Genomic DNA, 27,966 nt, shown 5'->3' on the forward strand with positions numbered 1-27,966 from the left:
GTAAAGCCATTGTTCCTGTCTTGAACTCTTTTCGGTCATGGTCAGTGCATTCTTGTTAGCGCACACTCTTTTGCACTATAATATGGGCGTTCTGTGCAGATGGTCTCCCTTCTTCCTAAATGCTTTAAGTATTTTCGGGAGTGTATCGACTTTAAGACAGTTTTCTTTCTTAACGGAAAACCTAGTAAATGTTAGTGGTCCCATCTGGGATACGGCCCACTAAACCAACGAGGCTAGTAAACACTGGAAAATTATTACCACGATTAACGTATCAAAGGCCACATGGGACGTTATTGGTAGTGTTTGTGGAAAACCTATAAAGGAAATGGTACCAATCAAATTGAACATAGATAGTAGATACACAAATTCTGAATTATGGAATCATCATATTTACTTTTATTGTGTAAATAAAGTAATTTAACTAGTATTTTAAGCAGTTAGTATTCATTAAGTTAGATGGAATGAATTTAGTTATTGCTAAACTTATAAAACAAACACATGAAATACACGGAGGACGTGTAACGGACGTTGAGAGTAGTTACCTACTGCCTAACGACAAATATCCTTTATCGACGAACAAATGGGCCACGTGATAAGCCACCTGGTAAGTAGTCACCACCGCCATAGACAATGGCGCTGTAAGCCCCCTGTGCCTGTAGTTACACAGGCTCACTCACCCTTCAAACCGGAACACAACAATATTGAGCACTGTTGTTTGGCAGTAGAATATCTGATGAGTGGGTGGTGGCTACCCAGATGGGCTTGCACAAAGCCTTGCTACCAAGTAAACATGTAACAAACAGTCTTGAATGGTCATTTTCAGGATAAAATCTACATCCAAGATTTACCACCGGTTCGGAATGTAGACTCTCAAGCAAGTGAAATTAGATTATATAATAATTTAAACACCTTCATGCTGATATTATTATATTAGTTCTACATAACAATATATCTACAAATACTATGTAATCTTGTAGTTATAATATTAATTATAAATTATTAATGTTTTTTTAAATTACCTGAAGTCTAACTCAAGCAAATAACACAATACTTATATAATTTCTATATAATAGTATATATTATATAATAATTATTATTTAGTATATTCTATTAAACTTTGATAATATTTCAATTCAAATTTCATGCAAAGAACGAGTAAGTTTTTAGTTGAACAGTTTAACGCCATCTAGTGTTATGTATGAAGACTATTTTATATAATCGACCATTTACTAAATAAATTTTATATTATATTTTATTTTTTTTTCAATAAACTATACCTATATTATGTCAAAAGGCTAGTAAAATAATATAAAACGAAGCAAATGCTATCGTACTATAATTGCGTATATTGAAACGTATAAGTTTCTTTGAAATTGTTATGATAACTGTCAATAATGCCATCTGAACTGTCAAAAAATATATAAATGAAGCGTATAGATATTTGTGTTCAGTTTTTATAATAAATGTTTCAAAATTGTATAATACCTAAAGATAAGATGCAAAGCACCATAAAGGAGCTTCTTGACGCTTTGGGGTAATTTTTAAAAAGCATAATTGAAGATATTTGATTGTAATTACGCTTGTTTATCACGCTCAATTAATTCAATTCCAGATGTAATTTAGAAGCAGATACGGTATTAGACTATATTCAAAACGATCCCAATTATGGGAACAGTAATCTCTCTTCAAAACAAGTGAATGAATACGCACAAAGATTAGCTCTAAAGGCATGTAACGCAAAAGTATTTTTAAAAAAGTATGAGGAATTAAAAAATCGCAAGTATGTTCTATTATTTTGTTATAATTTATAAAATATAAATATTAAATTAGTTATGTCGAATCAACAATTTTAAAAAATCAACGTATTTTTCTCAGCACTGATAACTTGTCGGATCTTGTATTACTATTTTATAAATTGGTTTGTGATGAAAAGAAATCTCGAATATCTAAGCCAAAAGTAGCTCCAAAACCTGTCCTAGGTGATAACAAACATCAGATCACCAAAGAAGATGTGCCACAGGTGAGATGTTTTAAGAATGTTTGTATAAGAACTGCTAAACCAAAGTTTTGTTGAAAACAAACTAACAAGATAGTAAGGTTTAGTTAATAAATTAAAATTTTATCAACAAATAATTTATTATAGAAATTTTCATTTCATATACACAGTATAATTGTAAAACTTGGCATACATTACCTTATTAAAGTTTTATATAAATTTTCATTTGATAAATCATTAATTTTAAAATTGGAAGACTCACATACAGCGATAATATGTTATAGATAAAGGACAAATTACTTAAAGCTGTTGATGAAAGTAAAAAATTAGTCATGAAGTCATTTGAAGAGAAGGAGTCAAAGCTGCGTCCAAACTGGTATAATAGTCTTGATTTGCCAAATTGGCAAAAAGATCATCCTGCTATGTCTTGGGACTTTCCCAAAGAATCACTACCAATAACATTATCTTTATGTAAGTACAATGAAATAAGTAATACTTTTAACAATAATGTATTCTATGAAAGTAATTAGAAACAAAATATTATATAAAACTTTCTTAAACTTTAAGAAAAATGGTTTAATGTTTGATTATTGGGACTAATTGTTGATTATTATTGTAGCTGGGATTCCTGTCACATCTCAAGAGAATATAATAATAGATGAGCTTTTGTATGTATTCTCTGGTATCTCTGGTAATTTTATTGTTCCAAAACCAGCAAAAGACACATATGATCCCCGTACCTTCATGATATCAGATGACTTAGATGATGCTCTTAAACAAATAGTGCAGCAGATGTTACCATTAGCATCAAACTACTCCATAGTGCGGAGATTTATAGAACACTGTAATATGTGGTCTGGGCAAGTTTTACATGCTTTAGTGGCTGCTATTGAAGTTTTGTTAAAGGATTATTATGTAAGTTGTCATTATATATTTTGATATTCTATATTAATAAATGGGGAGATTTTTTGCATAGATAAATAAAAAATGTTACTAAACCAATATACATAAGACTTATACAGCTGAAGATGTGGCACTTTTCATAAAATATTTTAGTGTATCTAAGTACTTACTACATTCCGATAAAACAGTAGTACTTCTCATAAAAGATTTTAGTGTATCTAAGTAAGTTGTAGTGTAACTAAGCAAGACAATGCCTGTCTTTTGATTATTATATTAGATATATCACAATACTTATCTCCACAAATTTTGTAATTGTTTCATAATTTGTTAAAACAATTAAAATACTTTTCATTAATGGATTTTATGAGGAAGGTTCAGGTGTATTATAATAAATTAAGTTGTTATATAAATTGGCTGAATTATGACGATGATTATTATGTAGACCATTATTCAACCCATATAATGCCGGGTTTAGTAGCTAATATACCATAATGTACTATTAAAACATAAATTGCTATAAAAAAATCAATGTTTCAGACAATGATAGCACAACTGGAGACTGAACATTTGTCAACAAACTTAACATTACAGAAACTTTGGTACTTTGTACTGCCTACTATGCACACTATGCAGGTTTTGGCAGCTATTGTTACCAGCATTGGAAAGGTAATCAGTGAGATTCAATAATTTTTTTATAAATACTATTGAAATATTTTCATTAAAAATTTGCTGTTATTTTTCAATACTTAAGTATGTGCCCATACTTATAACTGTTGACTAAATTAAAAAACATTACTACATTCGAACTAAAGAAAATGTATGTAATTACTCAAGCAATTTAGTATCTCAATATTTCATAATTTATAGTGTGTACTTAGTTAACTTCTGACTGACCTGCAGCAACATTAATTAAAAAGCTTAGTTTAAAATGTACTTTAAATTGTAAGACATCTTTTAAAATAAATGAATGTTTAGAATGTCTTTGTGACTATTTCTTTTTAAATGATATTTTAATTACCAATTAGAGTACAATTTCAACATTTAATCTTAAAAAAATAATAACTTATTTTACAAAAGAAAAATATATGTTAAGCAATATCAAGTCAGAAGTAATGCTATAAAGGTTATATGTGTACATAGTTAGAAATTTCAGAGTGAACTCAGAGGGGGGGCAGTGTTAACTGTGCTTCATGAAAAAACAAATACTTTGATGGGAGATGCTCGTGCACAAGAAATATCTTTATTCCTAACTGAGCGCTCTTGTCGGCCTTATCTTAGTATTTTAGATCAATGGATACACAAGGGTACTATTGTCGATCCTTTCCAGGTATGGTAACTGCTAAAAATCATAGTAATAAAAATGTATTACTATCTATTCAAATCCTCTTTATAAAAATCTTAAGAATGTTTTTAATTTTCTTTCATTCAGCCTTTATTATGTAGTATGTAGAAATTATTACTAATATATATTGTTTTCTAGGAGTTTATGATAGAAGACAATGAATTGATAAACAAAGAAGAGTTACCTGTTGATTATTCAGCTGATTACTGGGAGAAACGCTACAGTGTTCAAAGAGACAGAGTGCCAAAATTCCTGGACAAATTTGCTGACATAATACTTCGTACTGGGAAATATTTAAATGTCATTAGTCAATGTGGTACAGTTTTAACATATTTATTTATTAAAATTTTATTTAATTACATCAAACAAATTCTATGTAATTTTGTAAATAATAACAACTTCTTTCATTTTTACCTTATTTTGATCTCCTAGGTAAATCAATAACAAAATCGAACACTGAGGAAATAAAATATTCCCTTAGAGAGCAAAACTATGGTGCTATAATACAAAAAGCATATGCATTTGCGAGCAAGTCCTTATTGGAATTGTTATTGAAGGAATATGATTTGATGGGTAGATTGAAATCTGTTAAGAATTATTTCTTAATGAGTCAAGGAGATTTTATAGTACAATTCTTGGATGCTACAGAACAAGAGCTATCGAAGAAAATTGATGATATCATACCATCGAAACTGGAGTCACTTTTGGGATTATGTTTAAGGTAAATTTACAGTAATCCAATTCTTTTTATATACCAACTTATTTTTTTAGAATTCATAAGACGAATACACATATTTAGCTAATTATTATTTCTCATTCACAATAATTATTCCCATGAATAATTATTGTGAATGTGAAAAATTAAAAAGATACTCAGTAGTTTATTTATCACCAATTATTTTGAGAGCCAGCAGCAATTTGTTTCCAGAGCCTGCTGCTTTTAAAACCGATTTTACATATGATTTATATAAACATTCACAATTCATTTATTTAGATCAAAAAGATTATAATCAAGCATTGATTATTTTTTCTTTTATCTACAATAAACTTACTTTTTGTCACAATATTATAATGTTATTTATTATAAATATATAGCTTTTAATAAGCAAATTAAAATGTGTAATCTTTTTTATATTTTTATATTCCAGGCTGTCTGCGGCAAGTCACGATCCTTATAATGAAGACATGAGAGTGGAACTGCTTCCTTATGACTTACAGTTCCAAATGTTTAAAATATTGTCAATTGAAACGGAAGAGGAGAAAGGTTAGTAGTTTATAATTAATAAAACATTTTTTAAAGGACTTGAAAATGTTGGGTTCATTCCATAAAGTTAAAGTGTTAAAGTTAGTAATTTATTCTTACCACTACATGAACTGTCGGTGTTTATACTTCATAATATTATTATTAAGTATAAATCATAATTAATTTCTTTTTTGAGATGACTATCATTATTAAACAGTTTAATTTTATTTCATGTTAAAGTAATATGTATACGAATTAAACTAAAAAAAATACTTGTGTAATGTTATGTGTGTTATTGTTTTCCAGAGTACAAACAAAATAAGGACTGTATACCACTGACTGGAATTGAAACTTTTTCATTTGGAATGGAAGTTAAGTGGCCGGTGTCACTTATATTGAACCACAAGGCCATAGCATGCTATCAGATGATATTCAGACACCTCTTCTATTGCAAACATGTGGAAAGATTGCTTTGCAGGTCAGTTTACATAGCTCAATGTAATCTTACTGAATCAATGACAGCCCTAGAGCACTGCGGTCTATGAATAGTAGTTACTCCTTGTTGTGCTAATGGCCATGGGTTAAATTCCTTATTGTGACAAATATTTGTACAAGTGTTGTTTGTTGATTTGGATGTTTTCGTACTCCCATTGCATTCGAAAGAGGTCGTTTTGTGAGCATTTTTCTTACAATAATTATTTAAAAGTGGTTAATATTTAAGCTCTGCCCATATATATGTAGTTGTATGTATATAGTTGATGAATCTTATAATATTAGAATTAAAGACAATCTAGAATAACAAATAAGTCACTTAAGTGTACGACATGGTCAATGGATAAAAATAGAATGATGTTGAATTTATAGAATCTTTTTTGGTATGTAGTTTCTTTGGTGGTAAGTAGTAAATAGATATCCAAAGTTTTTCCTACTAGTGTTCTGTGCAAGCATGTCTATGTTGGTACTACCCAAATACTAGTTATTCTGCCGCCAAAGAGCAATATTTTAGCCAGTGTAATTGTTTTTCACACGGTCAATAAATGAATAAATGGTTCTCATGGTGGCAAGTTTATGGCGGACCGTGCTACCTTACACTGTAACTCTTTCTATCACTTGTTCAATCGTCTCGTCTAGTTTTTAACTATAAATTAAAAAATATATCCAGCTTATTCCGTGGAACATAGTATCGACAGAAGAGAATAGATGTGATGATGATATCTCAAGATGCCTTAAGAGCAGATTAATATCATCAAGCATGCAAATCCCTCAAACAGTATTATTATGGCGGAAAAACAAGCTATTAGAATAGGCCGTAAAAGTTGTCAATAATTATTCATGCAGTGTTATGATACACTGCGCCTAGTGCAAAGGCGAGCGAATGATATCAGTGAATGAGGGAGTGAGTAATGCGTGAGTGGCGCCCAGGGTGTGGCTGTACAACAAGGTGGTGAAGCGCTTCTCGGAGGCGCGGCTGTACGCGGACGCCTTCGCGCTGCGCCAGCGCATGCTGAGCTGCGTGCAGCACCTGCAGTACTACATGTGCGTCGAGGTCATCGAGCCCTCCTGGTGCCAGCTCATACAGAGCCTCGATAAGGTCAGTTTAACTCTAAAGAAATATCTTAACATTTGAATCTATTATTTGTATGTCTAGAGTGCTTAAATCATTATAAATGTGCTGAAATCTTTGACTGCTTCGTTACTTTAGTGATTAGTCTCAAATAGCCAAATCAGTTTAGAGAGGTGTTCTTCTCAATATTATTTATCAGTAACACCCCGAAGTTTTGTTGCTATCTAATGCTTATACTGGCGCCCCTTGGAAAGCACATAAAAGCGTTGGTCCTGCGCCTGTATTCTTCCCATTCGTCCCAAAATTAAGAGAACAGAGATGTTACCTGTGATTGTGCAGACAGGTTTGCACTTTCACCTGCTAGCATGGACGCCGCTTGTAGTTGGCTAGTCTCCGTTAAGATGGTCGTGAGTGACATCGGTTGCTCGAACGACGCCATCATGCAATCCAAAAAACCATTTTAACTATATATATATAATCATACTATTAGTATGAGACTTATAGTATAATTGTATAGTTATAATGGTTATTAGTCTATTAGTTTGTATGAAACTTATATTATTTTGAATAATATGAAATATTTTAAATTTTATTACTTACGTAGGCTGGCTACATAGTGTTTTTTGTTGCATATATTTTTTAATGTATTTTTTATATAAAAAAGGCAAAGATAATACAGTTCAACATCAGGCGAACAACGGTTAAGGCACACCAAGCGTAGGTATGAGTGAAATATATTTTTTTATTTTATTTATATAACCTAAAAACCTTGAATCCTACCGGGCCCAATCTAAACTATGGTGGGATTCACCCAAACACAAAAGAATCATTCGTACAGATCTACAGGAAAAAAAGTACAAGATATATGAATATACATAAAAAATACAGGCGGAGAGAGTTATACTTACAAATAGTTATAAGCAATACGACTTATCCTGTTAGCATCTCTAGATATAATAATAATTATAGTATCCGAACTCAGGATATAAATATATTACTATTCTACTACTTCATAATGGACTATATACAATTTTATCTCCGGGCATAAATATCTAATTAATTCTAGAGAATTTATGAATCTTAAGTATAGGAATATAAATAAAAGTCAATATATAATAAGTAAGTCAATATATTCACTCCCTTGTTAGTGTTTTTTGTTTGATATCAGAATTAAAAATGACTACTATGGGTATTATTTTTACAGCTAAATTGCCTACATTCAAAATAAAGTAATTAGACACGTTTTAAAGAATAATATTTACCATTTAATATGTCAAAAAAAAATAATACGAAAATTTTTCATATGGTTTATTTCGAGTATCGTTAAATATATTATAAAACTTAAAACATCATAGATATATAAAATTCATAGGCAGCATCTTAAATATAAAGCAAAAATAACTAAGATTTACATAAATAATAATCTTCGAGGAGAACAAACTTAAATTAGTACATTTAAAGTAACATAATGGAATAAATGAAGTTTATTCTAACTTTAGTAAAACCTTTTTTAAAGTATTTTCAAGGCTTACAATTTTTGTTTCATATTGAGATAGCCTGTTCTTTATGTCATCGAAATCAGATACATAGGTCTTCTTATTTATAACAACCTTTGCCTTTTTAACAATTTTTCTGTCCAATCTATAAGCCTGGCATCGTTCAAAACAACATTTTCCGCTTTCGATGTCTTCATAATCATCTCCGTATTTACCAAGTGGTTCCGCATGAGGAATTTCTATTCTATTATCTTGATTAGGTTTTACAACGATTCGATATTTCGGCAAAAAGAAAGGAAATAAACTTATTCTTCTCGCAAAAGGTTTTATACAGAGCATTTGTGGCTTAATGATATTCAGATCTTGTAAATAAGATGGTAGCCATGACCAGCATTTCATAGGTTTTGTGTATATCTTACCAATAAGAACACTTTCGAAATAAGATATAAGTCTTACTCGAGATACATGTCCTACCAACTCAGCGTTCGCTCTTATCTCTTGAGTATCACTAACGGCTAAACCATTGAGCAAATTGAATAGCACTATAGGTATCATAAAAACAAATACAATAAAAATGACATGACTTGTCACTGGGAATGTACTGAATTTTATAGATCCAGCGTCGAATTCTCCTGTCAACATAACAATAGTTTTGAATAGCGAGCGTCCAGGGTCTTCAAAAAAGTCTTCCTCTTCTTCTTCTTCGCCATTTTTGTTAGGATTCGGTGGTATTTGTTCCTCGTCTTCTTGATCTTTTCGAAACAATGTGTAAAAACTCAGAGCGAATGCTATAATCAGAATGCAATACCAAAGTAAAAATTTGAAGAAATTCCACGAAACAGTCCGTAACATTACAATATTTGTTGATAATGTTGGGAATTGGCCAATGAGCAAAACGAGCTCGGCTGACGATAATAGAATAGCAACTGCAGACAACTGTTGTTTTGTGGATTCTTGCGCTGAATCATAACAAACAATCCAAGCTGTTACGAAAATTAAAGCAATTTCCATCCAATTTTCAATACTTTGTAAATATCTTGTAGGAGAAACCAAAAATTGAAATAATTCTCTTATAATCAAAAGAATTAAGCCAATAATAGCTCCGACATGGGTCACGACGTTTAAAGCTTCGAATGAATTAAACTGTTGTTTTTCGGTTCGGTATCCTAATATAATATATAGAACTAAACATAACCACAAAAGTGAGTAAAACGTTATGTTTGCATAAAACAGACTGCTTATTCGTTGCCATTTTAAATATAGAAAACTAGTAATTACTGGATGTTTAAGAAGTGGACGTAAATCCTCATTTCTAGTCATGTACAATAGTGCTTCTGTTTCAGGAGCTAATATAGCGTCATATTCTTTCGGTGTGCTATTGTTATTGTTCGAGTTATCCATTAATGGTACTTTACATAACTCATTCTCTAAAGAGTTATTGGGATATACAAGGAAACTGTATTTAATATGGATCTCGTAATCATCATCGCTGGGTCGTTGGCTGTTTGTCGTAATACATTCGTCTAAGTATGTCTCAAGAGTTTTAGCATTTATATCAGCCAAAGGTGGCTCACTGAACTTATTATGCAATCCGACACAAGCTCCCTTTCTAAGTAATTCTAACACGGTATCGCTGTCCCCATTCCTTGCAGCATAATGTAAAGCTGTATTATCTTTCATGTCTTGGTGATTGATATTTATGTTGATTTTAGGATGCGTTAATAATAAATGTAGACAGCCGTTGAAATCAACTTTTGGACTATTTAAAGCTGATCGCATACCTTTTACTGTTATTTGTATAAGAGATTCGCTATTGACAGTATCAAACAAAGTAGACTCATTGTCGACAAACATTTTGAGTATTTTAGAATATCCATTACGACAAGCTAAAGCTACCGGTCGATTAGTATTGCTTGGGCATGTGGCATTTGGATCTGCTCCAGAATTAAGTAATAATAACACAACCTTTTCAAAGCCTTTATCGACTGCTAATTGTAACATTGTATTCGAACCGTTATTAGCAGCTAACATAGATCGATGTTCGTTCTTTTTAACAAGTTTTGAGAAATCTCTGATAAAGTTATCTTCTTCGTGTCTATTTAAATAATAGAATAATTTATCCACATCTATAACATCTTCACTTTCAGACATAGAATCAAATTTTGGTAGAAGATGAGGAAAAGCTTCTTGCAAATAATACCTGGATGTTCGGCCTCTAATATCTTTATAAGTATCCAAGTCAATTGTATCTTTAGAATAATCCAAAATATATGTAACAACTCTCTCAAGGCCTTGTTTGGCGGCCGAATAAACAGGTGTAACGCCTCTTAAATCGGGAGCATTAGCATTGCAACCAGCTTTAAGTAATTTTTCAATCATTTCTTCATACAAATCTAACTCACGTTCACGGTCGTCATCTAAATCTTGTATTTTTTTTATTGCCATAAGCAATGCAGTATTTCCCTTAGATTTGATGTTCACATCTATTCTATCATCTTCTAAAAGTATTGATAACGCTTCAACATTACCATTTTCTACAGCAAAATGTATTGGAGCTGCTCCGTGTGTTTCATTTATTTTGTTAACTTGAACTTCATGTTGTAACAATAGTTTCACAAATTCAACTCTATTAGGTTCTGATATGGCCAATTCAAGACAGTTTTTATAGTCAGGATATTGATAAACATGTTCAAGATCCACAGCTCCGTAGCTAACAAGCTTCTTAAACGTTGCGAAGTCATTATTTCGAAGCGCTGTTCTTATTTGCGCTTGAGGATCACTTCCGAAGAGAGAACCACCTCGCGACAGGCGGTTGGCGTTCATCTCGTAGCTGTCCCGTGTCATGTCTTATAACACACTGGCATCTGTAAAGTGAAAAGATTTCGTCCCTTATTTAGGTCAACCAATTTTCTTATAAAAGAAAACATTTAGATACTATTATTATTAAATTGAAGTCTCTAATTACTGCAATTGAACAATTAGTTACAATTAACAATTGGTCACAATCATGTGGATTTACTCCTTGTAAATAGCGTTTTTACGTAACTGAAATTTCTAACATTAAACGTATATTGTAGTTGTCAATTTGATTAAAAATGTTAAACGGCAGCTTAAACATTCGTGTGAATGTAAAATGATCGGTGTAAATGAGCCGTTAGCTACGTGTTAATCTTTGAAATAACAAGATACCGGTTTAAGCTCAAAGTTTACTCACAAAATAAAGCTTAGATAACTAAATAGAAACATCTAGACTGTATTCTGAATAATGTGTAATATTATTTGGGTTCTACTATATTGTCTTGATACTTTTATTATTTATTTGATACTTTATATCAAAATATGAAATGGCAATAAAATCTTTATACAAAAGTCGGTATAGTAAGCCGTTAATTAACGAAAAAAAACGAATAAGGTCAATTTCATCATGTTCTTTAATGAGCTCCTATGATATAGGCCGGCGTGTATAATGAAGGTGCAATTACTCAAAATTTCACCCAATGCCATAAAATTAATGCTATTCTCGTATAGCACGCGCCGACCGCTTACTAGTATCAAGTAATTGCTCCCATTTGCACTCACCATTATGTTACTTGTGACTTAATGTGAACACAAACCTTTTCTTACTTTCAAGCCTATCCAAAATAAATCTTTTATTTGATTAAATTGTAACTTAAACCGCTGTTTGTTTTTTATATTATTCAATTTGCAATAAACTCGAAAACTATATAATGAATGTTCATACAGTTTCTATCAATTAATGGAGCGCATCTTAATAAATCGGAATATGACGATATTTTGAAGTCGCCGGACGTGGAAACAATCCTGTCCATTGCGAACTTTACGGGCAATAGATGTAACGATATAATCGATTTATATATAGTCTATTCCAACCACAATAAGACATAAGCCGAATAAACAATATTTGACATTGATTTGACGCGATACTATTGGTGGAGCTTGAATAGTCTGATATTAAAAATGGATTTTCGAAAAAATTGCATTTCGAACGTCGACGAAGCTGACATCGGAAAATTGGATATAAAATTAAAGTGGATGTGTTTTAGTGGAATAGTGTTGTTTTATAAATATTAACATATTCATCAGGAACTGTCTGTAGTGCCCAATTTAACCAATCGACTGGCAAATCGAATGAAATACGTAAATCTATGGTTTATTTATCTTAATTCGTTCTTCGATTGGAATTAACTATAGACTCTTATTCATCTCGCGCGAGATAAATATATGTATATATATTTTAAATCTATTACTAAATAATAATAAATAATATTGCAGACAGAATAACAAATACAGTTTTAGGTGGCTGTTTATTGAAAGTTTGTTGTTTGAGCGTAATCACATATAAATTAAAATGTAATCATATAAAAATATTATCATAATAATATTTGCAATTCTTTATTATAAAATGACACGTAAATACTTGAATTATTTTAGCTTAAAGTTGTATCGCGTAATGGTATATTAGTATGAGGTAGTTTTATTTGCTAAGTCTGGGTTTAGTAGGTGAAATATTTGCCTTATGCTGTTTCGTTAATACACCATGACTAAACCTCGCCTTGAATTCTGTTACTATGGCATAATTATGTAAAATATTTTAACACGTAATTAAGCCCAAGTATTTTAGTTTTTGTAAAGAATAACAGATTCCTCTTTTTAATAACTAAAGTCAAAAGCAAACGTATTAGCACTAGTCATATTATGTGCGCGTTGTTTAGAATATAAATATAAATTGTCATCATAGAAAATACCGATGGTGGAACAAATCAAGAATTTGGTACCGCAGGGGGAATTATAGTGCACTTTTTATACCTTCGCTTTCATAGTTCGAGAAGTCGGTAATCCGCGAGTTTTTTCAAATTATAGGAAATAACGTTTAAAGTAGCATAAGCAAGCGCTATAAAATACTCTCAATGCAATGAGGAACTAGGACAATAACGTCAATAATACTAAGTTAATAATTTAATTAACTTTCGATATAATCTTTTAAAAAATAAACCAGACTCAATAAATATTGGTCCAATCAAAGTAAGAGTAATTAAAGTATTTTAGAAGTACAAGTCATGTGGGTAGGTTATAGTTAGTAGGATAGTATTGTATTAAATAAAGGTATATTAATTAAATAGTTCAAGAATTGTTGAACTGTAGTGCAGAGCTGTTAACAAAACACATGAAATATGTAAATCCTAGGTTTGATTATTTTTACTTTTTCTTTAATTGGAATAGTTTAGGTACACTATTCCAATTTTGAATGTATACCTAAACTTATATCTGAATAAGGATTTAAGCCCATATAGCTATGCTTAAATGAAAGCAATCTATCTGTATTTGTTTTTAGTTATTCATAGTGGCAAATTATTATTACGAATTACGTAAATTCTCTGATCGGTCAATGGAACGGTGAAGCATGAGATACTGCACATGTTTACGAGAACAACAATGTACTTGTGTCCGCTTTCAGATGTCCGATGATCCCATTGTCCGACGATACCGACTGTTTCGAATCGTAAATACTTTAGCAACATTAACATTTTTTCGATGTAGGAATCTTTACTTTTTATTCTTAATCCTACTTTATGAAATAGGTTGACTTGTAATGTTTTTTATGTCTATTAAAATTTGTTTACATCATTATCTACAAATTTTCTCGACTCATCTCGTCTCGTCTGACAAATTATTAATTTCAATGATTTCGAAGATAGTATTCATAACCGGTAAGCATTTTTTAACATGAATACTACTAATAAATCTCACTCCCATTTAATAAAACCGCATCAATGGCATAATAAGTACTCAAAATATGCGAGAAGAAAGAAAGTCTATGAACAGCGTTCATAAATACACGCAATATTTTGACACAATTATTTCACAATTATATGCACATGAGTTCTTCAGAGAGACACTTTTAAAATTAAAATGTAATATAACGTGAATAAAGAGGGCAAAGAATTGATTGAAATGTTATTCGGTGACTATAATTTTAAATGACAACATAAGTACAATTACCCTAAGCGACCCTTGACATTTAGACCAATAATGATAATGGCTATTTCAAGATGTCCGGAGGCGTGTCTTACGGCTTTTTTTCCATCTTAAATTTGTACACATCTCTAAAAATACTTGGGCACATTAGTCAAGCCTTTTTTTAAATTACATAGTTCAGTGTAAAGGATTTTTAACTTATTTCATTCATTAATATACTTCAAATAGTATCTTCAAAGGCCAAAAGTCCATGGAAATTTTGCACAATAAATATTCAGGCTCTACAGACAAAGGGCTTATTTTCATATGAACCTTTATTCATGTCAAGGTCTAAACTCCAAGGAAGCTGCGTATTGATGTCTTATCTATCTCTCTTTAAAAGTCATGACGCCCGTGGATAAAATACATAAATATTAATTCCTCCCATAAATTACTAATGTATGAACATATTACTGATATCGTCAATGCTCAATTTAAGTGCTAGCAATTTACTTTATAATATATGTAAGTATTTTTACCGTTTATTTTGGTTTTTAAATTGTAAACGTTTAACATTACATATAAACTATATTTAGATTTCTAAACAATAAAGTGGTTTTCAGCTATTTTTTGTGTCTTAGATTTCATATTTGAATGTTATATCATGAACACTCTTACAATTGTACCGTTTATCTGTCAGCAAATCCTATCGCCTCTGTTTGCGGCTTGTTTATTTAAAATATAAACATATTTGATTCATGGGAACACGGATTCCTGTATTAGCGGTGGTTATCTATTTTGCTTTTGAACTATTGTTTATTTTCAATATATGACGACTCACGTATTGTGTTTTCGAACCTACGTTGCTATGTTAGCTCGCTATATGTTTTGCATTTTATGAATTCTTAAATGTTATTACGTTATTTTTAATGGATACTGTTCCGTTATTATAATCTCCTCATAATTTGTAATGAAATAACGTATTTAATATCTTTGTATTATAGCCTGTAGGAGGTTTTTAATATTCTGTACTGGAGATCTAAACCATATGTACCAAGTCTCGATTCAAATCCCATAAAATTTAAATTCAATGAAAGTCATTAGATTTTTATCCGTAAAGAAATTTTCAATAACAGTTTTGATTTCAGTATTAAGAAGTTACTCGAAAATATTGTATAGCCTTTATTTCTACCCCTGACCTGACTGGGTCGGATTGTAATATTGACACACCTTTGAAATAAATGTTTTCTTAACGTGTGTTTGTGATTGGCCGCGATAGCCAATATTCTTTTGGGAAACATTAGTGTTATTAAATAAGTCTGTAGAACACTTTTACAGAGTTGTTTGATGATAATGATTGACTGGACATTATCATTATCGACTTCCGTTGCTGTTACATACTATTAAGTTTTAGCTTGTTTTGTCTACACTCTTGCGACCCACATATGATGATTACCACTATATTTTATTACTATAATACCGAAATCTTAATTATGTAATGTAAATTATTTTATGTTTCCTATTTTTTTAACTTTTACTAAAAACGTGCATATTGTTATATGTAAGTTATATTTTCGTTATTTAGTTTGCAGTTTATGAATTAGGTAGAGAAAGTAAAATATCAAATTAACAACTCAATTTTTATCTCAACGACAAGACGGCGTGAATACATAATCTCACTTAAAGAAATAATATGTACATTAGGTATTAAAATGTATCTTTATATTGTATGTTTTCTGCCGAATTCGTAATTTTAATTCCAAATATAAATCAATATAAACCGCACATTATAATAATAGGATACAAAGTAACTTTCCGCTGTCTGTACGCTTAGATCTTTTAAACTACGCGACGGATTTTAATCCGGTTTTCATCAATAAAGTGAGGGTATTTCAACTAGCAGAAAAATAAACATTTGTTTTTCTATATTTTTTTTCTTCAATCCAAAAGTTGTAAATAAACCCTTATTTTACCCGTGTAAAGCCGGGACGTTTGTAATATTTTCAGAACCGTAGCAAATGTACTGAATGTGCTTGGAATGTATCGTATAACATTTGCTTATTGATGTTTTTATATGTTAAGTTGTTTTGATGGCATCTCGTTATTTATGTTTAGGATACAGATATCGCATACGTTAGTTAAAAATATTTCAAATTAATTACATCATAAAAATAAATAATCTTTACATCACAGATATAAATCTCATAAACATAACGGGTTTGTAATTAATGCAAACCGTACTGGTTTTAGGTAATTTAGGTGAAATATCATTATAACTGTGCTGTACTCTATGAACAGCCTTTGATGTTAATAATAGTAATGCTAACCGACTGCTCTTCCATTGAATATTAATGGAATGTCTCCAATTACTATGTGCAAACATAACGAAATGTCGCGAACTTTAAAGTAAAGCTCGCGACCTTTCGTGAAGTGATCGGTGAGTCTTACCTAAGTTAAAGTTAATAATAAAATTTAATCAGAGACAATGAGATTTTGACGTAGGCAATTTTACTATTTTCTAATATTATATTCCTATTTTTCATCTTTATTGGTCCAAGATCATTAAGTGCGTCTTACTATTTGTTACAGTCAAAAGAACAAAGATCAATCGATCAATTTTAATTAAATATCTCATCAAAATAATATAGGTAGTAATTTGTACCTACGTAGTTATTGACAAAAATAATGTCATTCTTGTACCCTTCTGTAAAGAAGATAAAAATATTATTTACTTTGCATTCATTGACTCGGTGTACGACCGTACTGAAAGTCAGAATAAGTAGACTTTCACAAGTACCTAAAATCAACTTTGACAGGACTAAAGGAACTTCTATACTTTTGTACGTGTAACATAAATTAATAGCATTATTTGAACTTGTTTAAGTACGATTTAGGTAGTTACAAGTGTGTGTACAACAGTCTACCGATACCACCGATAGCCTGTTTAAACCGACGAGCATGCGGGCACCGATTTATTTACTCCAATAAGATTACGAGGGCTGTGTATACTATTGTTTGCTGAAATGAAAAATGTATATCGTTATTCTAGTCACGTTTTTTGGATACTCATAAAAATAACATCTCGTGCAGTATGTCATAACATACCATAGTATGGTAATGTAGATCTTTTCTATTCTTCAACATATATATATATTTAAAAATCTCTAGAGAATTAGTTATGGTTGCCACACATCCGGCACTTGACCAACTAAACAGTAAAAGCCTTCCGTTCCGCACACGATATTTCAATTTAGACTCGCGTTCCGACGAGTGAGTCGGACATTTTTGGTCAACATTGTACTTAATTTCGTAGGCCCTAAATATATAATCGAGTTTTTAACACTTTGTGTAGGAAGTTTAGCTTAAGTACGAAGTAATGTGTTCCGCTATACCTGTTACCCTACTTACTATATCAATGCTATTTTTTTAATCTTGTCCAAATGAATATACATTCTTATAAAATATATCAAACTGTTTAGAAAATTTCAATATTTACGCAAACGAATTACTTCGCGTAACACGTAAATGTTAACTTTTTAATTCGATGTCAGTAAATACGATACAAGTACATTGAATCGATCGGATACCCGTATAAAAGTGCCTAATAGCTCATAAAAATCAAGTAAATGACGGCTCTTTAACGATATCCTGAAGTGCGAGTGAAACTGTGCTGTTTTGAATTTCTATTTTGAGTCGCTGGACCGGCACAGACGCGGATTCACCCGTTTTCTGTTTAACAGTTTTTTACAGAGATCACTGGTTCATTTATACCAGTGCCTCTAAACACTTTCCATCTGTCGTTACGCACGACGGGCCCCCGACGAATTTGCTCGCTTCGTATGTTTTAGTTTTATATTGTTTCTGTACTTGCTCGAAATATCGCTTTACGGACCAGCAATGATGAGTATTTTTTTCTTTTTATTCTGTCCGAAATAGAAGTTATTACTCATATTTCTTTGAAATTATTATGATTTTAGCCGTAAATTTTTTGAAACTCTTCACTTTTGATCAAACGATAATATGTTTATAATTGACACAACCAAATACAACAGTGGCATTTGAAATAACCTTCAATTGGAATTGGTGACCTGTGAGGTGATAACAGCTCAGTCACCAAATTCGGTTGTATAGGTAACAGTTTATTGGTTGCTGTTACGGAAGTTAATATTGTATTCAAGTAGCTAATGAGAGCGTATTATGCATTATTCTCTGCTCCATATTTGGTCTGTTGGCCGATGTGGGCGAAATGTTGTCATCGTTCCATCAATGTTATTAATGCGACAGGTATTCGCGGTTAGGCAAAAATATCTAATAATGTTTGTCCACAGACTTAAAACAAATGTAAAATAATTTATAAAATATCAAAACGTTAATGTTATACCGAACATAAACCGTGGCTTTATAAAATCAAACAAGTCTTAACTTAACTTAGACGAAATTAAGTTAGCGGAATCAGCATTCAGATAATTACCATTTGTTTTTAACTAAGTTATAAACTACTACTAACATATTACATAATAAAGGGTTGTAAAAGCTCAAGGGTTCAGAATCGAACGAGTTCCTTTCACATCAGTGTCTTGTGTACCGTGGAGCATTTGTAACTCGACATTCATACAAATGCAAATGTTTGATACTGTTTATAAAACAATATAAAACCACGGAAGCTAAAGTTGCGTTTGTAAATCAATCTCTACAAGTAAAACCATTCATTCGTCACACTGAATACTTAATCGCGTTACACACATAATTTTCAAATCAAACTGCACAAACATGCTGGTTTGATGATCACGTAAGAAAGCCGTGGGAAACAAGTAACCTATTTCATAAATCGTATGTCCGAATATGATCGCACGAATCGATTGATGACTTTCAAAAGCAATCGAATCGCTCCTGTCAGAACCGCTATGTTACCAGTACCTTTAGGTCCTAAAGGTCATTTGTTTTCACCAAGTTAATTGAATTACTTTTGTATTGTGACCTGTCCTATATGATATTTAAGATTGATGTTGTCTGCATGATTATTGTCAAGAAAATAATAAATGGTCTACTTCTGAAATAATTGTTAGCAATAGATTAAGATATTTGTCCCAATCGCGTAACAATTTAAACAATTTATGGCATAATTCTTAAAATAATACGGTGCATATAAAAATCCTTTAGGGAGGAGACCAAACCAAGAAGTCTTAATATATGTACTCAGTAATCGTATGTTCATAATTATTTATACATACATACATAATTAAGTATGTTATATTAAGAGAATAGATTCCTTCAAGTAGTGCTTCTACAATCTTGTGTCTGAAATACAAATTAGACTAAAACTGAAGATGTAGTTTATTGCGTCTTTTAACTCTTTTCTTTATAAAATATATTTTCCACCACAAAGCCACAAGTAGTATTATTTAATACTATAGATATTAAATGAACCTAACCCAACATTCCTTCGTTGTAAGTCAATCAGCCAGCATACCTAGGCTAAAGTTAACCAGTTTAATAACTGAGCTTCTCGGACATAAGATCCGTAAATATCAACTTCGCGTCGTTTTTTTGTTTAACTAACGCCGGAAATGTCGTTGAATGTTTATTATAGTATATCGTGTGCACAAGTTAGCCCACTTTATCAATTACCATAACACTTCCCGCGAGATCTACTCGTCGACCCGTATGTCCTGCATCATCATAAATATGATGACGTCACCCTCGTCTCGTCGACCTTGTTCGAGGGCTTCAGTCATCGTATGTTAATATCCCAGTTCAATGTTTACACCCACATATGTTTGTTATGTTGCCCAATTTGGTAAACTTTGTTTTAAATCGTATATTTCTTGCGAAATCGTGAAACTTTTACGCATATATTCGCTCAACGCAAAGTGCAAACACGCTAATTTAGGGTCCATACAATGTGCAGATATAAATTAAAGAGTAGTAATAATATTTTATTGACAATGCTATTTAATTTTAAAACGATGTTTTAGTTGTAATGATTTTGACGCTTTTATTTATATATATGTATACATGTATTCATTTAAAATATAAAATATTTTTGAAGAACAATTTTGACGTAAAGGATGGTATGTTATTCAAAATTAAATTTTGACTTCGATTTAAAAAAAACATGTCCACGATTGCAATTGCGATTAACTTGAATCACAACATAAATACCAAACATCCCTTATGGGATATATAATGCTTAACGAAACGAATTAGGTAAAGAATTTTAAACCAACCTGAATTAGGAAAGTATTAATGATATCACTGAATTATTTACACAGTCACAAGCACTTATTCACTGGCTTTGTCTGCTATTGGTTTACATAGCTTCTGCGCAACCGTGCAACTCGAGCTCGATGTTAGAATGAGGCGGTGCGCGCGCGCAGGCGAGTGGGAGGCGAGACTTGCTGATCCTGCGCTACTGGCAAACTCAATTACCGTTCATATTGCTCTACCATATCGTACTGCATTCGAAACCGATTGAATCACCTAACTATTGACCATGCCTCGTTATGGAAGCTTAATGGTTTTATTCGTTTGTTAAGTTTAAATGAATGTAGGTATAGCGAGTGTACCCATTGTTCGGGTCATGCTGTAATATAAATACATTTTTTATACGCTTTTCTAAGAAAAGTTTTTTTGTAATTCAAACTCTGATAATGATTTATATTTCTCAATGGAAGTTTTTTTAACCTTTCCATCACCTTAAGTTTTTGCAGTGGGCGGAGCGCCTTGTAGACCGATGTAGGCGTTTCTTTTCATCTCATTGTACGTCACAAGGTTACATTACTCATAGTTTTTTTATGTAGATAATGCTGATTGTTACACAAAGATAACTATTAGGGGTTGGATAATGTTTTCTTTATCAAAATAATACTTTAATTTTGGCTGGTAAGAATTCAAACTAAATCTAAGTCAGTAATGCATCGTACAAAAAACCATTAGTTATCTGTTCATTCTTTAAAGATTAACCAAACTTAAATATAAAATTTTAAAATGTTTTTGTTTGTAACGGTGAATACAAGTTATAGATTGATGATAAGTATTCTCAGTAATAGTCTGTAAATGCTGCTGCTGGGCAACGTCCACCTCTTCTTTTTGAAGAGAAGTATTGGACCTTATTTCACCACGCTACTACAATACAGGTGGTTAAACCATGTGCAGCGATTAATAGCTAAAAAACACTTTTAATTTTTCTAATATAATTATCACAAAAACGGAAAGTATTTTCAATTATAATAAATTTATAAAAAAAAACGTTATATGATCAAAAATAAGTTATTATCATTTAATTTCACTTTTATTGAAAATTGACAAATAAAATCGTTACGCGTAATCACTTAAAAAATTTAACATTAAATAAAAATAGGGCTTAATTAGAATTACCACTTTATATCTGTTTTTAGGCAAAGGTAGCTGGACTAGCAAATGGGTCTCCTGATGGTAAGTAGGCATCAAAGTCCAATGCCTATAGACATCGGCGCATAATGAATTTTAAGGATTCCTTACATCGCCAATGCGCCACGAACCTTGGGAATAAAGACGTTATGACCCTTGTGCCTGTAGTTACTCTGGCTCATTTACCATTTAAACCGAAACACAAACAAAACCTATGTATTCCTGTTTGGTGGTAGAATATATGATAAGTAATACACTTACACATACGGGCTTGCACGAAGCCACCGAAAGAATATCATGACAAAGTTACTAAAATATTTTTGTTCACAAGATCAAAACCTAAATAAAAACTGTACTTGAAATACAAATATTATTTTTGATTATTTTCAAGGGCAATTGTTTAGATGAGCGTATAGAGACTGTGTAGAGACTATAGTATACTCGACTCCGATGTAATTATATAACATTATTTAGATTAGATTTAATTTTTTATGTTACAGGTGAACAATGTAGACGAGGTACTGGAGCGGCATAACGACTTCCTCGAGTCCTGTCTCGGGGACTGTATGCTGACAAGTCCGCAGCTGCTCAAAGCTGTCACCACGCTGTGCCTTGTGTGCGTGCAGTTTTGTACTTTCATGCAGGTACGAAGTTTTCAGTAAATAATGCTTGTGATAATCCGCCGTTATATATGTTTATAATTAGAAATAGAAACACTGATGCATTTAAGTTTTTAATAAATTAATAATGTTTTATAGATTTTATGAATAACAAAGAAAATGTGTTTTAAGCGTTAAGTATATAAAAATGCGATTTACATAATATAGATGCAGAAAATAGTAGTATTTTATTGTGTCTCAAAATAATTTAAGTAAGGTTGGGGATAAATATTTAATGGTGCCGATTTTTTCGTACACAATCTCTAAACTATAGATTACCAGTTGTCGCCTGTGACTTCGCTCGAGTTTTAGAAAAAAATACTCAAGCTTTCATAATACCGAATTTCATAAAATTCAGTTGAGTGGCTTGGTCGTTAAAGAGCTAAAGACACATAAACAGAGTTCCTTTCGCATTTATAATATTAGTATGGATTGTTGTATACCAGAGCTAAACGTCTCGGTATCCTCTTTTAATCTCACGTATGAGAAAGATATGAAATAATTATATTATACTCTATATTTGATATATTGCGTACAACATAATTAGCACTATTGATGTTTGTCCACCAAAAGCCTTACCTTAGTATCCTACTTACCATACCTTACCTAATTTACCTTAGAAAATAGCGTGCGATCTTATTTAAGACAAACCACGCTTTTATATAGAAGCATATACGCGTATTTAGAAATATCTGATGCATTTACTCAGGTAATTATAATAAATATTATAATATTTTATTTGTAATTCTATCCCTTGCTTATATATGATTTATATTATTTAATAATTAATTTTATTTTGTATTGTTTAACGCAAACAAAACACGTTAATTGGCAAAAGGAGATGCACAAGTACTTCGTGGACGCAGAGCTTAACAGTATGCTTGGATCAACGTATGACAATATTGACTATAGTGAGGTACACCACAAATATTAGACATCACATGCGCACTAATCATGTATGTAGATCACTGATGTATAACCGTACCTATAACATCATATCTGTGAACATGAGCCTGTCTAAAATAAAAAAATACATGTGACGACATCCGTGGTCGTGTAGTGTGTACACCGGTTTTCATGGGTACGCCACGCCGAGGTCCTGGGTTCGATTCCCGGCCGAGTCGATATAGAAAAAGTTCATTAGTTTTCTATGTTGTCTTGGATCTGGGTGTTTGTGGTACCGTCGTTACTTCTGATTTCCATAACACAAGTGCTTTAACTTCTTAAATTGGAATCAGAGTAATGTATGTGATGTTGTCCAATATTTATATTTAAAAGAAATTTCTCCAAGATTTTATACTTCACGTGTTGTTCAGGTCTCTGAGACCTCAAATTCCCATTTCTTTAAACCAACTGAATATTTTTTTAAGAACCTGCAAAATGATTGGATATATTTTACTCTGTACATACATGGTGATGTGAACCCATCTCGAAAAATAAAGACCACGAAGGAATTGACAGGAAAATTATATTTCAAAAATAAGAAATTTTACATTCTTTGTCTAAAAAATTCCCTTTGTTCGTAGTTCACGATTGAATTAAAATTTTGAAAAGAACAATTAATTTTTTTTGGATTTCAGCCTTAATATCTCTATATAGATATCGTATATTCGCAATCATTAAACCATAGCCATAGGCCATGTTCACATATAAATGATTATCACTCAGTAATGACAATATTAACTTAATATAATCGTATATAATGCTTCCATGTAGTATTTGTGTTATATCGGAATCATGACGGATTTACTCTTATTTTTCATGACTTTTCTGTTTTAGACTTTCACGGTGAGTCCATTTTACTTTATCTGACTTTGCTTCTTAGCTCTTAAATATAAGCGTTAGGATTTTGTTTTTGAATGATTTTGAAAAGTTTTATGTATCATTCAATATTAATTTTCGCAAATGCCATTGGCCACAATTATATTACACAGAATTATTATTGATATAGATCTTTTTGAAATTTATTTATGTATGACGAGTATTATGATTGTCTATATAGTTTAGTTAAGAAATCCTTCTTGGTGAAATCTAAACAGGACTGGTTTTTAAGATACATTAAGTGTTATTATGAAAAAAAAAACAAAATTAATAATATTCTAATATTAATTATTATATTTATTTAGAAGTCTTGTTTTTATTCCTGTGGAATAGTTCGATAATTTTCGTGTGAATAACAAATGACATCATATGGAATATCATTAATTTGTTTTATTTACTACGGTTTCGCCGAACATAGACATATAAGAAATAAGTAAATAAGGATAATATATACATAGAAACATATAAAATACTTAAAGTATTTTTGAAAACAGCACAATAAATTGTGATCTGTTTACATGACGAGGAATTAATATATATGATAAAAAATAAATATATTAAAACATTTACCTTTAACATTTTAATTTTATGTATTAAATTATTATTAGAGGATATATTGTTTTTAGGAGATATTGTGCTATAGTGATTTTTGTATTTTAATAATATTTTATAATGATATAAAATATATGTTTTTTTACAGCAAAACATATCATACATCTAATAAATTGTAACAGTTATATATTTGTTTTTAACAGAACAAATCATCACACGTCATTCACGTCAATTGAATAAAAGCAAAATATAATTTTGTTTCATTCGTTTTTGTAATATGTAATTATCATTACCTACTCATGAAAGGAGGACCCTAGAAATTGACGTAATGTAATTAAATATGTAATTAATTTATCAAAAACATTTATACATGCAAGTATTTGCTAGCTACCTGTAAAGTTTGTTATTAGTGATTTAATTGATGTATACTGTATTTAATTTTATCAGATTTAAAAAAAAATCCTGAATAGAATTAACTTAATATATAATAGTTTAATAATGATTGTATATTAAAATGCAGGGTGCGAACTGTGGTACTACCACTGGCGGCTCAGCGGATTCTTTCTCGCGTTCAGTATCTCGCTACGGGTTGAGATTCACCGCAGCGTTGCTTTCAGTGCTCGCCTACATTGAAAGGATGGCTCGAGACAACAACACCAATAAACTACTCAATATTTCCGCAAGGTATGTTAGGAATATTAAGTTATTTCGTTATTCTTGTATTATTTACGCCTGCCGCCAGCGCCATCTGTTGTCGTATAAATAAAGTTACGGAATAAATATGACGTACGAGATAGTTACAAGATGTGTTTCTGTCAACTACGACACCAACTGGTGGCAAAATTTTGTAACTAGAGTTGCTTAAGTTTAGTTCACGTTTTGGTTTACTTGGCTAGTTTATTTTATATTTCATTTAAAAAAAACTATGTAAATTAAAAAAAACTTAATATGGAAAAACAAATGTAATATATCTTACAAAGATTGAATTTTGTGAGATATTGAAAAATTATACTCGAAACAATAGAAGAGTAAGTTGAAGCATAAGTTAAAGCTATAATCATATATAACATTTAAGTGATATTAATGAACCACTGTGCTGGGTAACTGCCTCACGTCTAAGAAGCAGATTTGAGATTACACCAGTATCCGCGCCAACGCAGATTGGTAGGTGCATACGCGTATGTGAAAAACTCAGTGGTTCGTGTGTAGGATTGAACCAGCTCCAGGTTTTTCTTCTATTCGACGGGTTCAATGTATATCTATATTGCCTGATGTCAAGAGCCATATGAACTGCAATATAATAATTGAGTTATTCATATTCAATTGTGACATATAAACAGGGCTCGGTGCTCTTTCTTAAGTTCGTAGTTCTCTTCTCAAATAGGTACCATTTGAACCTTTTGGAAACAATATATTTTAATATTCCAATAAAAAAATAACAAAAATATTTATATAATAAAAAATTAACACGAATACAACATCGTATTGGTAGTTTTTTCCATAAAATATTTAAGCCTAATGTAGTAAAATTTTAACCACCAGTAGAATTAATAATTATTTCTACCTCACGCCTTGGCACTTCCAGGCAGCACCGAGACCAGCGATAGCCAATTATGATCGGCTTTACTTTTCTTGCTGATAGGTATCGCCGCAAAGATAATGGATAAACCACTTTTTCCAATTTTAAATATGTTTAAATAGTTTTTGTAATGAAAAAATGTTTTCAGATTAAACTTCAATACATACTACGTGAAACAATTGGAGAAGTTTTGCTCTGATGACAAATTGCTCGAAGCGGACAAAAAGTCCTAGCGGTCAGTGCCGCGTGTCACCGCGGTCTAACTCTTGTAACACGATGTTAACGATTTTGTACCAAGACTTAAACAATAACAAAAACACCAATCAAAATATATGTTCGAAGATATTTTAGCTATTGCATGTAACAAAATTAATTTTGCCATATTATTTTAACGTATTATTAAGACGTTAAACGTAGTTCGAATATTCTTTTTTTAAATATCTATTAGTGTCAATCCAAATAATATTGCAATGCGTTTCCTAATTATTAAAATAAACATTTTGCTTTAATAGTTACCAGTATTAGAATTGTTAATCTCACCTACGAATAATTACACGATATTAATATTTACATATTTAAATTGGCACAATAGCAACACTCAATTATTATTAGTAGAGATCCATCCGTATAATTGTGATGAACACGTACTCTTGATACAAGTACAAATTAATCTTAAAATACTCAATGCGTTATTTTTTTATGCCAAATTCCGATCGAAGTGCAGTATACATTTTAAAAGTAATTAAATATCCAACTAAATACATTGCTAATTTTTATGTTTTAAAAATTTTACACGGCCGCAAATATTTTTATAGGTAAATTTGTCGTGCATGTATAAAATCTTTTAGGCTGTCAACACATATCTTCATTAACAAGATTAGCATAAAAGATACATACGATTTTGACTATGAAAGTGTATTTTATTTAATATGATGATGATATGAATATGTTAGATTTTATCTATCGATATCAAATAGCAGTTAATAAAGTAGAATCTCGGAACAAATATTACGAAATATCTCAGTTTTGCTCTCTATGCAATAAATATACTTGCCATAATGCAATCAAGCCATGGTAGACGTTAAGTAAATGTTGTGAATGTGATGCGTGTTGTGAAGTGTTTGAAAGTAAATCTTCCATAGTGAAACAATTTCAAATTGGCTGTGCAGTGTATTTAAAATTTTATCGCCACTGTTTGTATAATTTTGTTATAAAAAATTCCGACTTTAATTCCTTCCATTGTAAATTTATTTATCTTTTTTTATCAATCGCTGTCACTTTACAAAAGCAATTCTTTAACATGTTTTAAGCCCATTGTTTTAGCTATTTTTTTTACAAAAGTTTGTTTCATATGTAAATCTTGTATCTTAGAATATTTTAGCAAATAAATAACTAACACATTAATGTATTTTTCATTACCCTTTTTATAAATTAGTGATAAGTTTT

The 27,966-nt window shown here is 31.1% G+C and overlaps 2 protein-coding genes across 3 annotated transcripts; one reads left to right on the forward strand and one right to left on the reverse strand.

Moving 5' to 3' along the window:
• Positions 1 to 1,402: 1,402 nt before the first annotated feature.
• On the forward strand, positions 1,403 to 27,016 carry LOC113397466 (gamma-tubulin complex component 2-like). 2 transcript variants are annotated; one of them, XM_026635838.2, is made up of 16 exons: positions 1,403 to 1,534; positions 1,613 to 1,780; positions 1,876 to 2,020; positions 2,281 to 2,467; positions 2,616 to 2,911; positions 3,437 to 3,565; positions 4,053 to 4,226; positions 4,380 to 4,557; positions 4,674 to 4,962; positions 5,390 to 5,505; positions 5,791 to 5,962; positions 6,907 to 7,075; positions 22,410 to 22,553; positions 23,407 to 23,484; positions 25,462 to 25,625; positions 26,669 to 27,016. In XM_026635838.2, exons 1-16 carry the CDS (start codon positions 1,464 to 1,466, stop codon positions 26,751 to 26,753), a joined length of 2,565 nt encoding a protein of 854 aa, XP_026491623.2. In that variant the 5' UTR covers positions 1,403 to 1,463; the 3' UTR covers positions 26,754 to 27,016. The 2 variants fall into 2 exon arrangements, with proteins under 2 accessions (XP_026491623.2, XP_026491624.2); XM_026635839.2 differs by lacking the exon at positions 23,407 to 23,484.
• On the reverse strand, positions 8,343 to 20,982 carry LOC113397465 (transient receptor potential cation channel protein painless). The gene is made up of 2 exons (XM_026635836.2): positions 20,748 to 20,982; positions 8,343 to 11,408 (listed from the first exon to the last, which is right to left on the reverse strand). Exon 2 carries the CDS (start codon positions 11,386 to 11,388, stop codon positions 8,533 to 8,535), a length of 2,856 nt encoding a protein of 951 aa, XP_026491621.2. The 5' UTR covers positions 11,389 to 11,408; positions 20,748 to 20,982; the 3' UTR covers positions 8,343 to 8,532.
• Positions 27,017 to 27,966: the final 950 nt, after the last annotated feature.

Source organism: Vanessa tameamea, chromosome 3 (assembly GCF_037043105.1).
Source record: "Vanessa tameamea isolate UH-Manoa-2023 chromosome 3, ilVanTame1 primary haplotype, whole genome shotgun sequence".
Classification (NCBI taxonomy): domain Eukaryota; kingdom Metazoa; phylum Arthropoda; class Insecta; order Lepidoptera; family Nymphalidae; genus Vanessa; species Vanessa tameamea.

What these genes read in the sequence shown, in the direction of transcription:
- LOC113397466 (XM_026635838.2), top strand. Translation starts at nt 1,464, where the DNA reads ATGTTTCAAAATTGTATAATACCTAAAGATAAGATGCAAAGCACCATA. An exon ending in TTGTTACCAGCATTGGAAAG is followed by an intron (nt 3,566 to 4,052) that starts GTAATCAGTGAG and finishes TAGAAATTTCAG; the next exon opens with AGTGAACTCAGAGGGGGGGC. An exon ending in AGTTTTGTACTTTCATGCAG is followed by an intron (nt 22,554 to 23,406) that starts GTACGAAGTTTT and finishes AATTGGCAAAAG; the next exon opens with GAGATGCACAAGTACTTCGT.
- LOC113397465 (XM_026635836.2), bottom strand. Translation starts at nt 11,388, where the DNA reads ATGACACGGGACAGCTACGAGATGAACGCCAACCGCCTGTCGCGAGGT.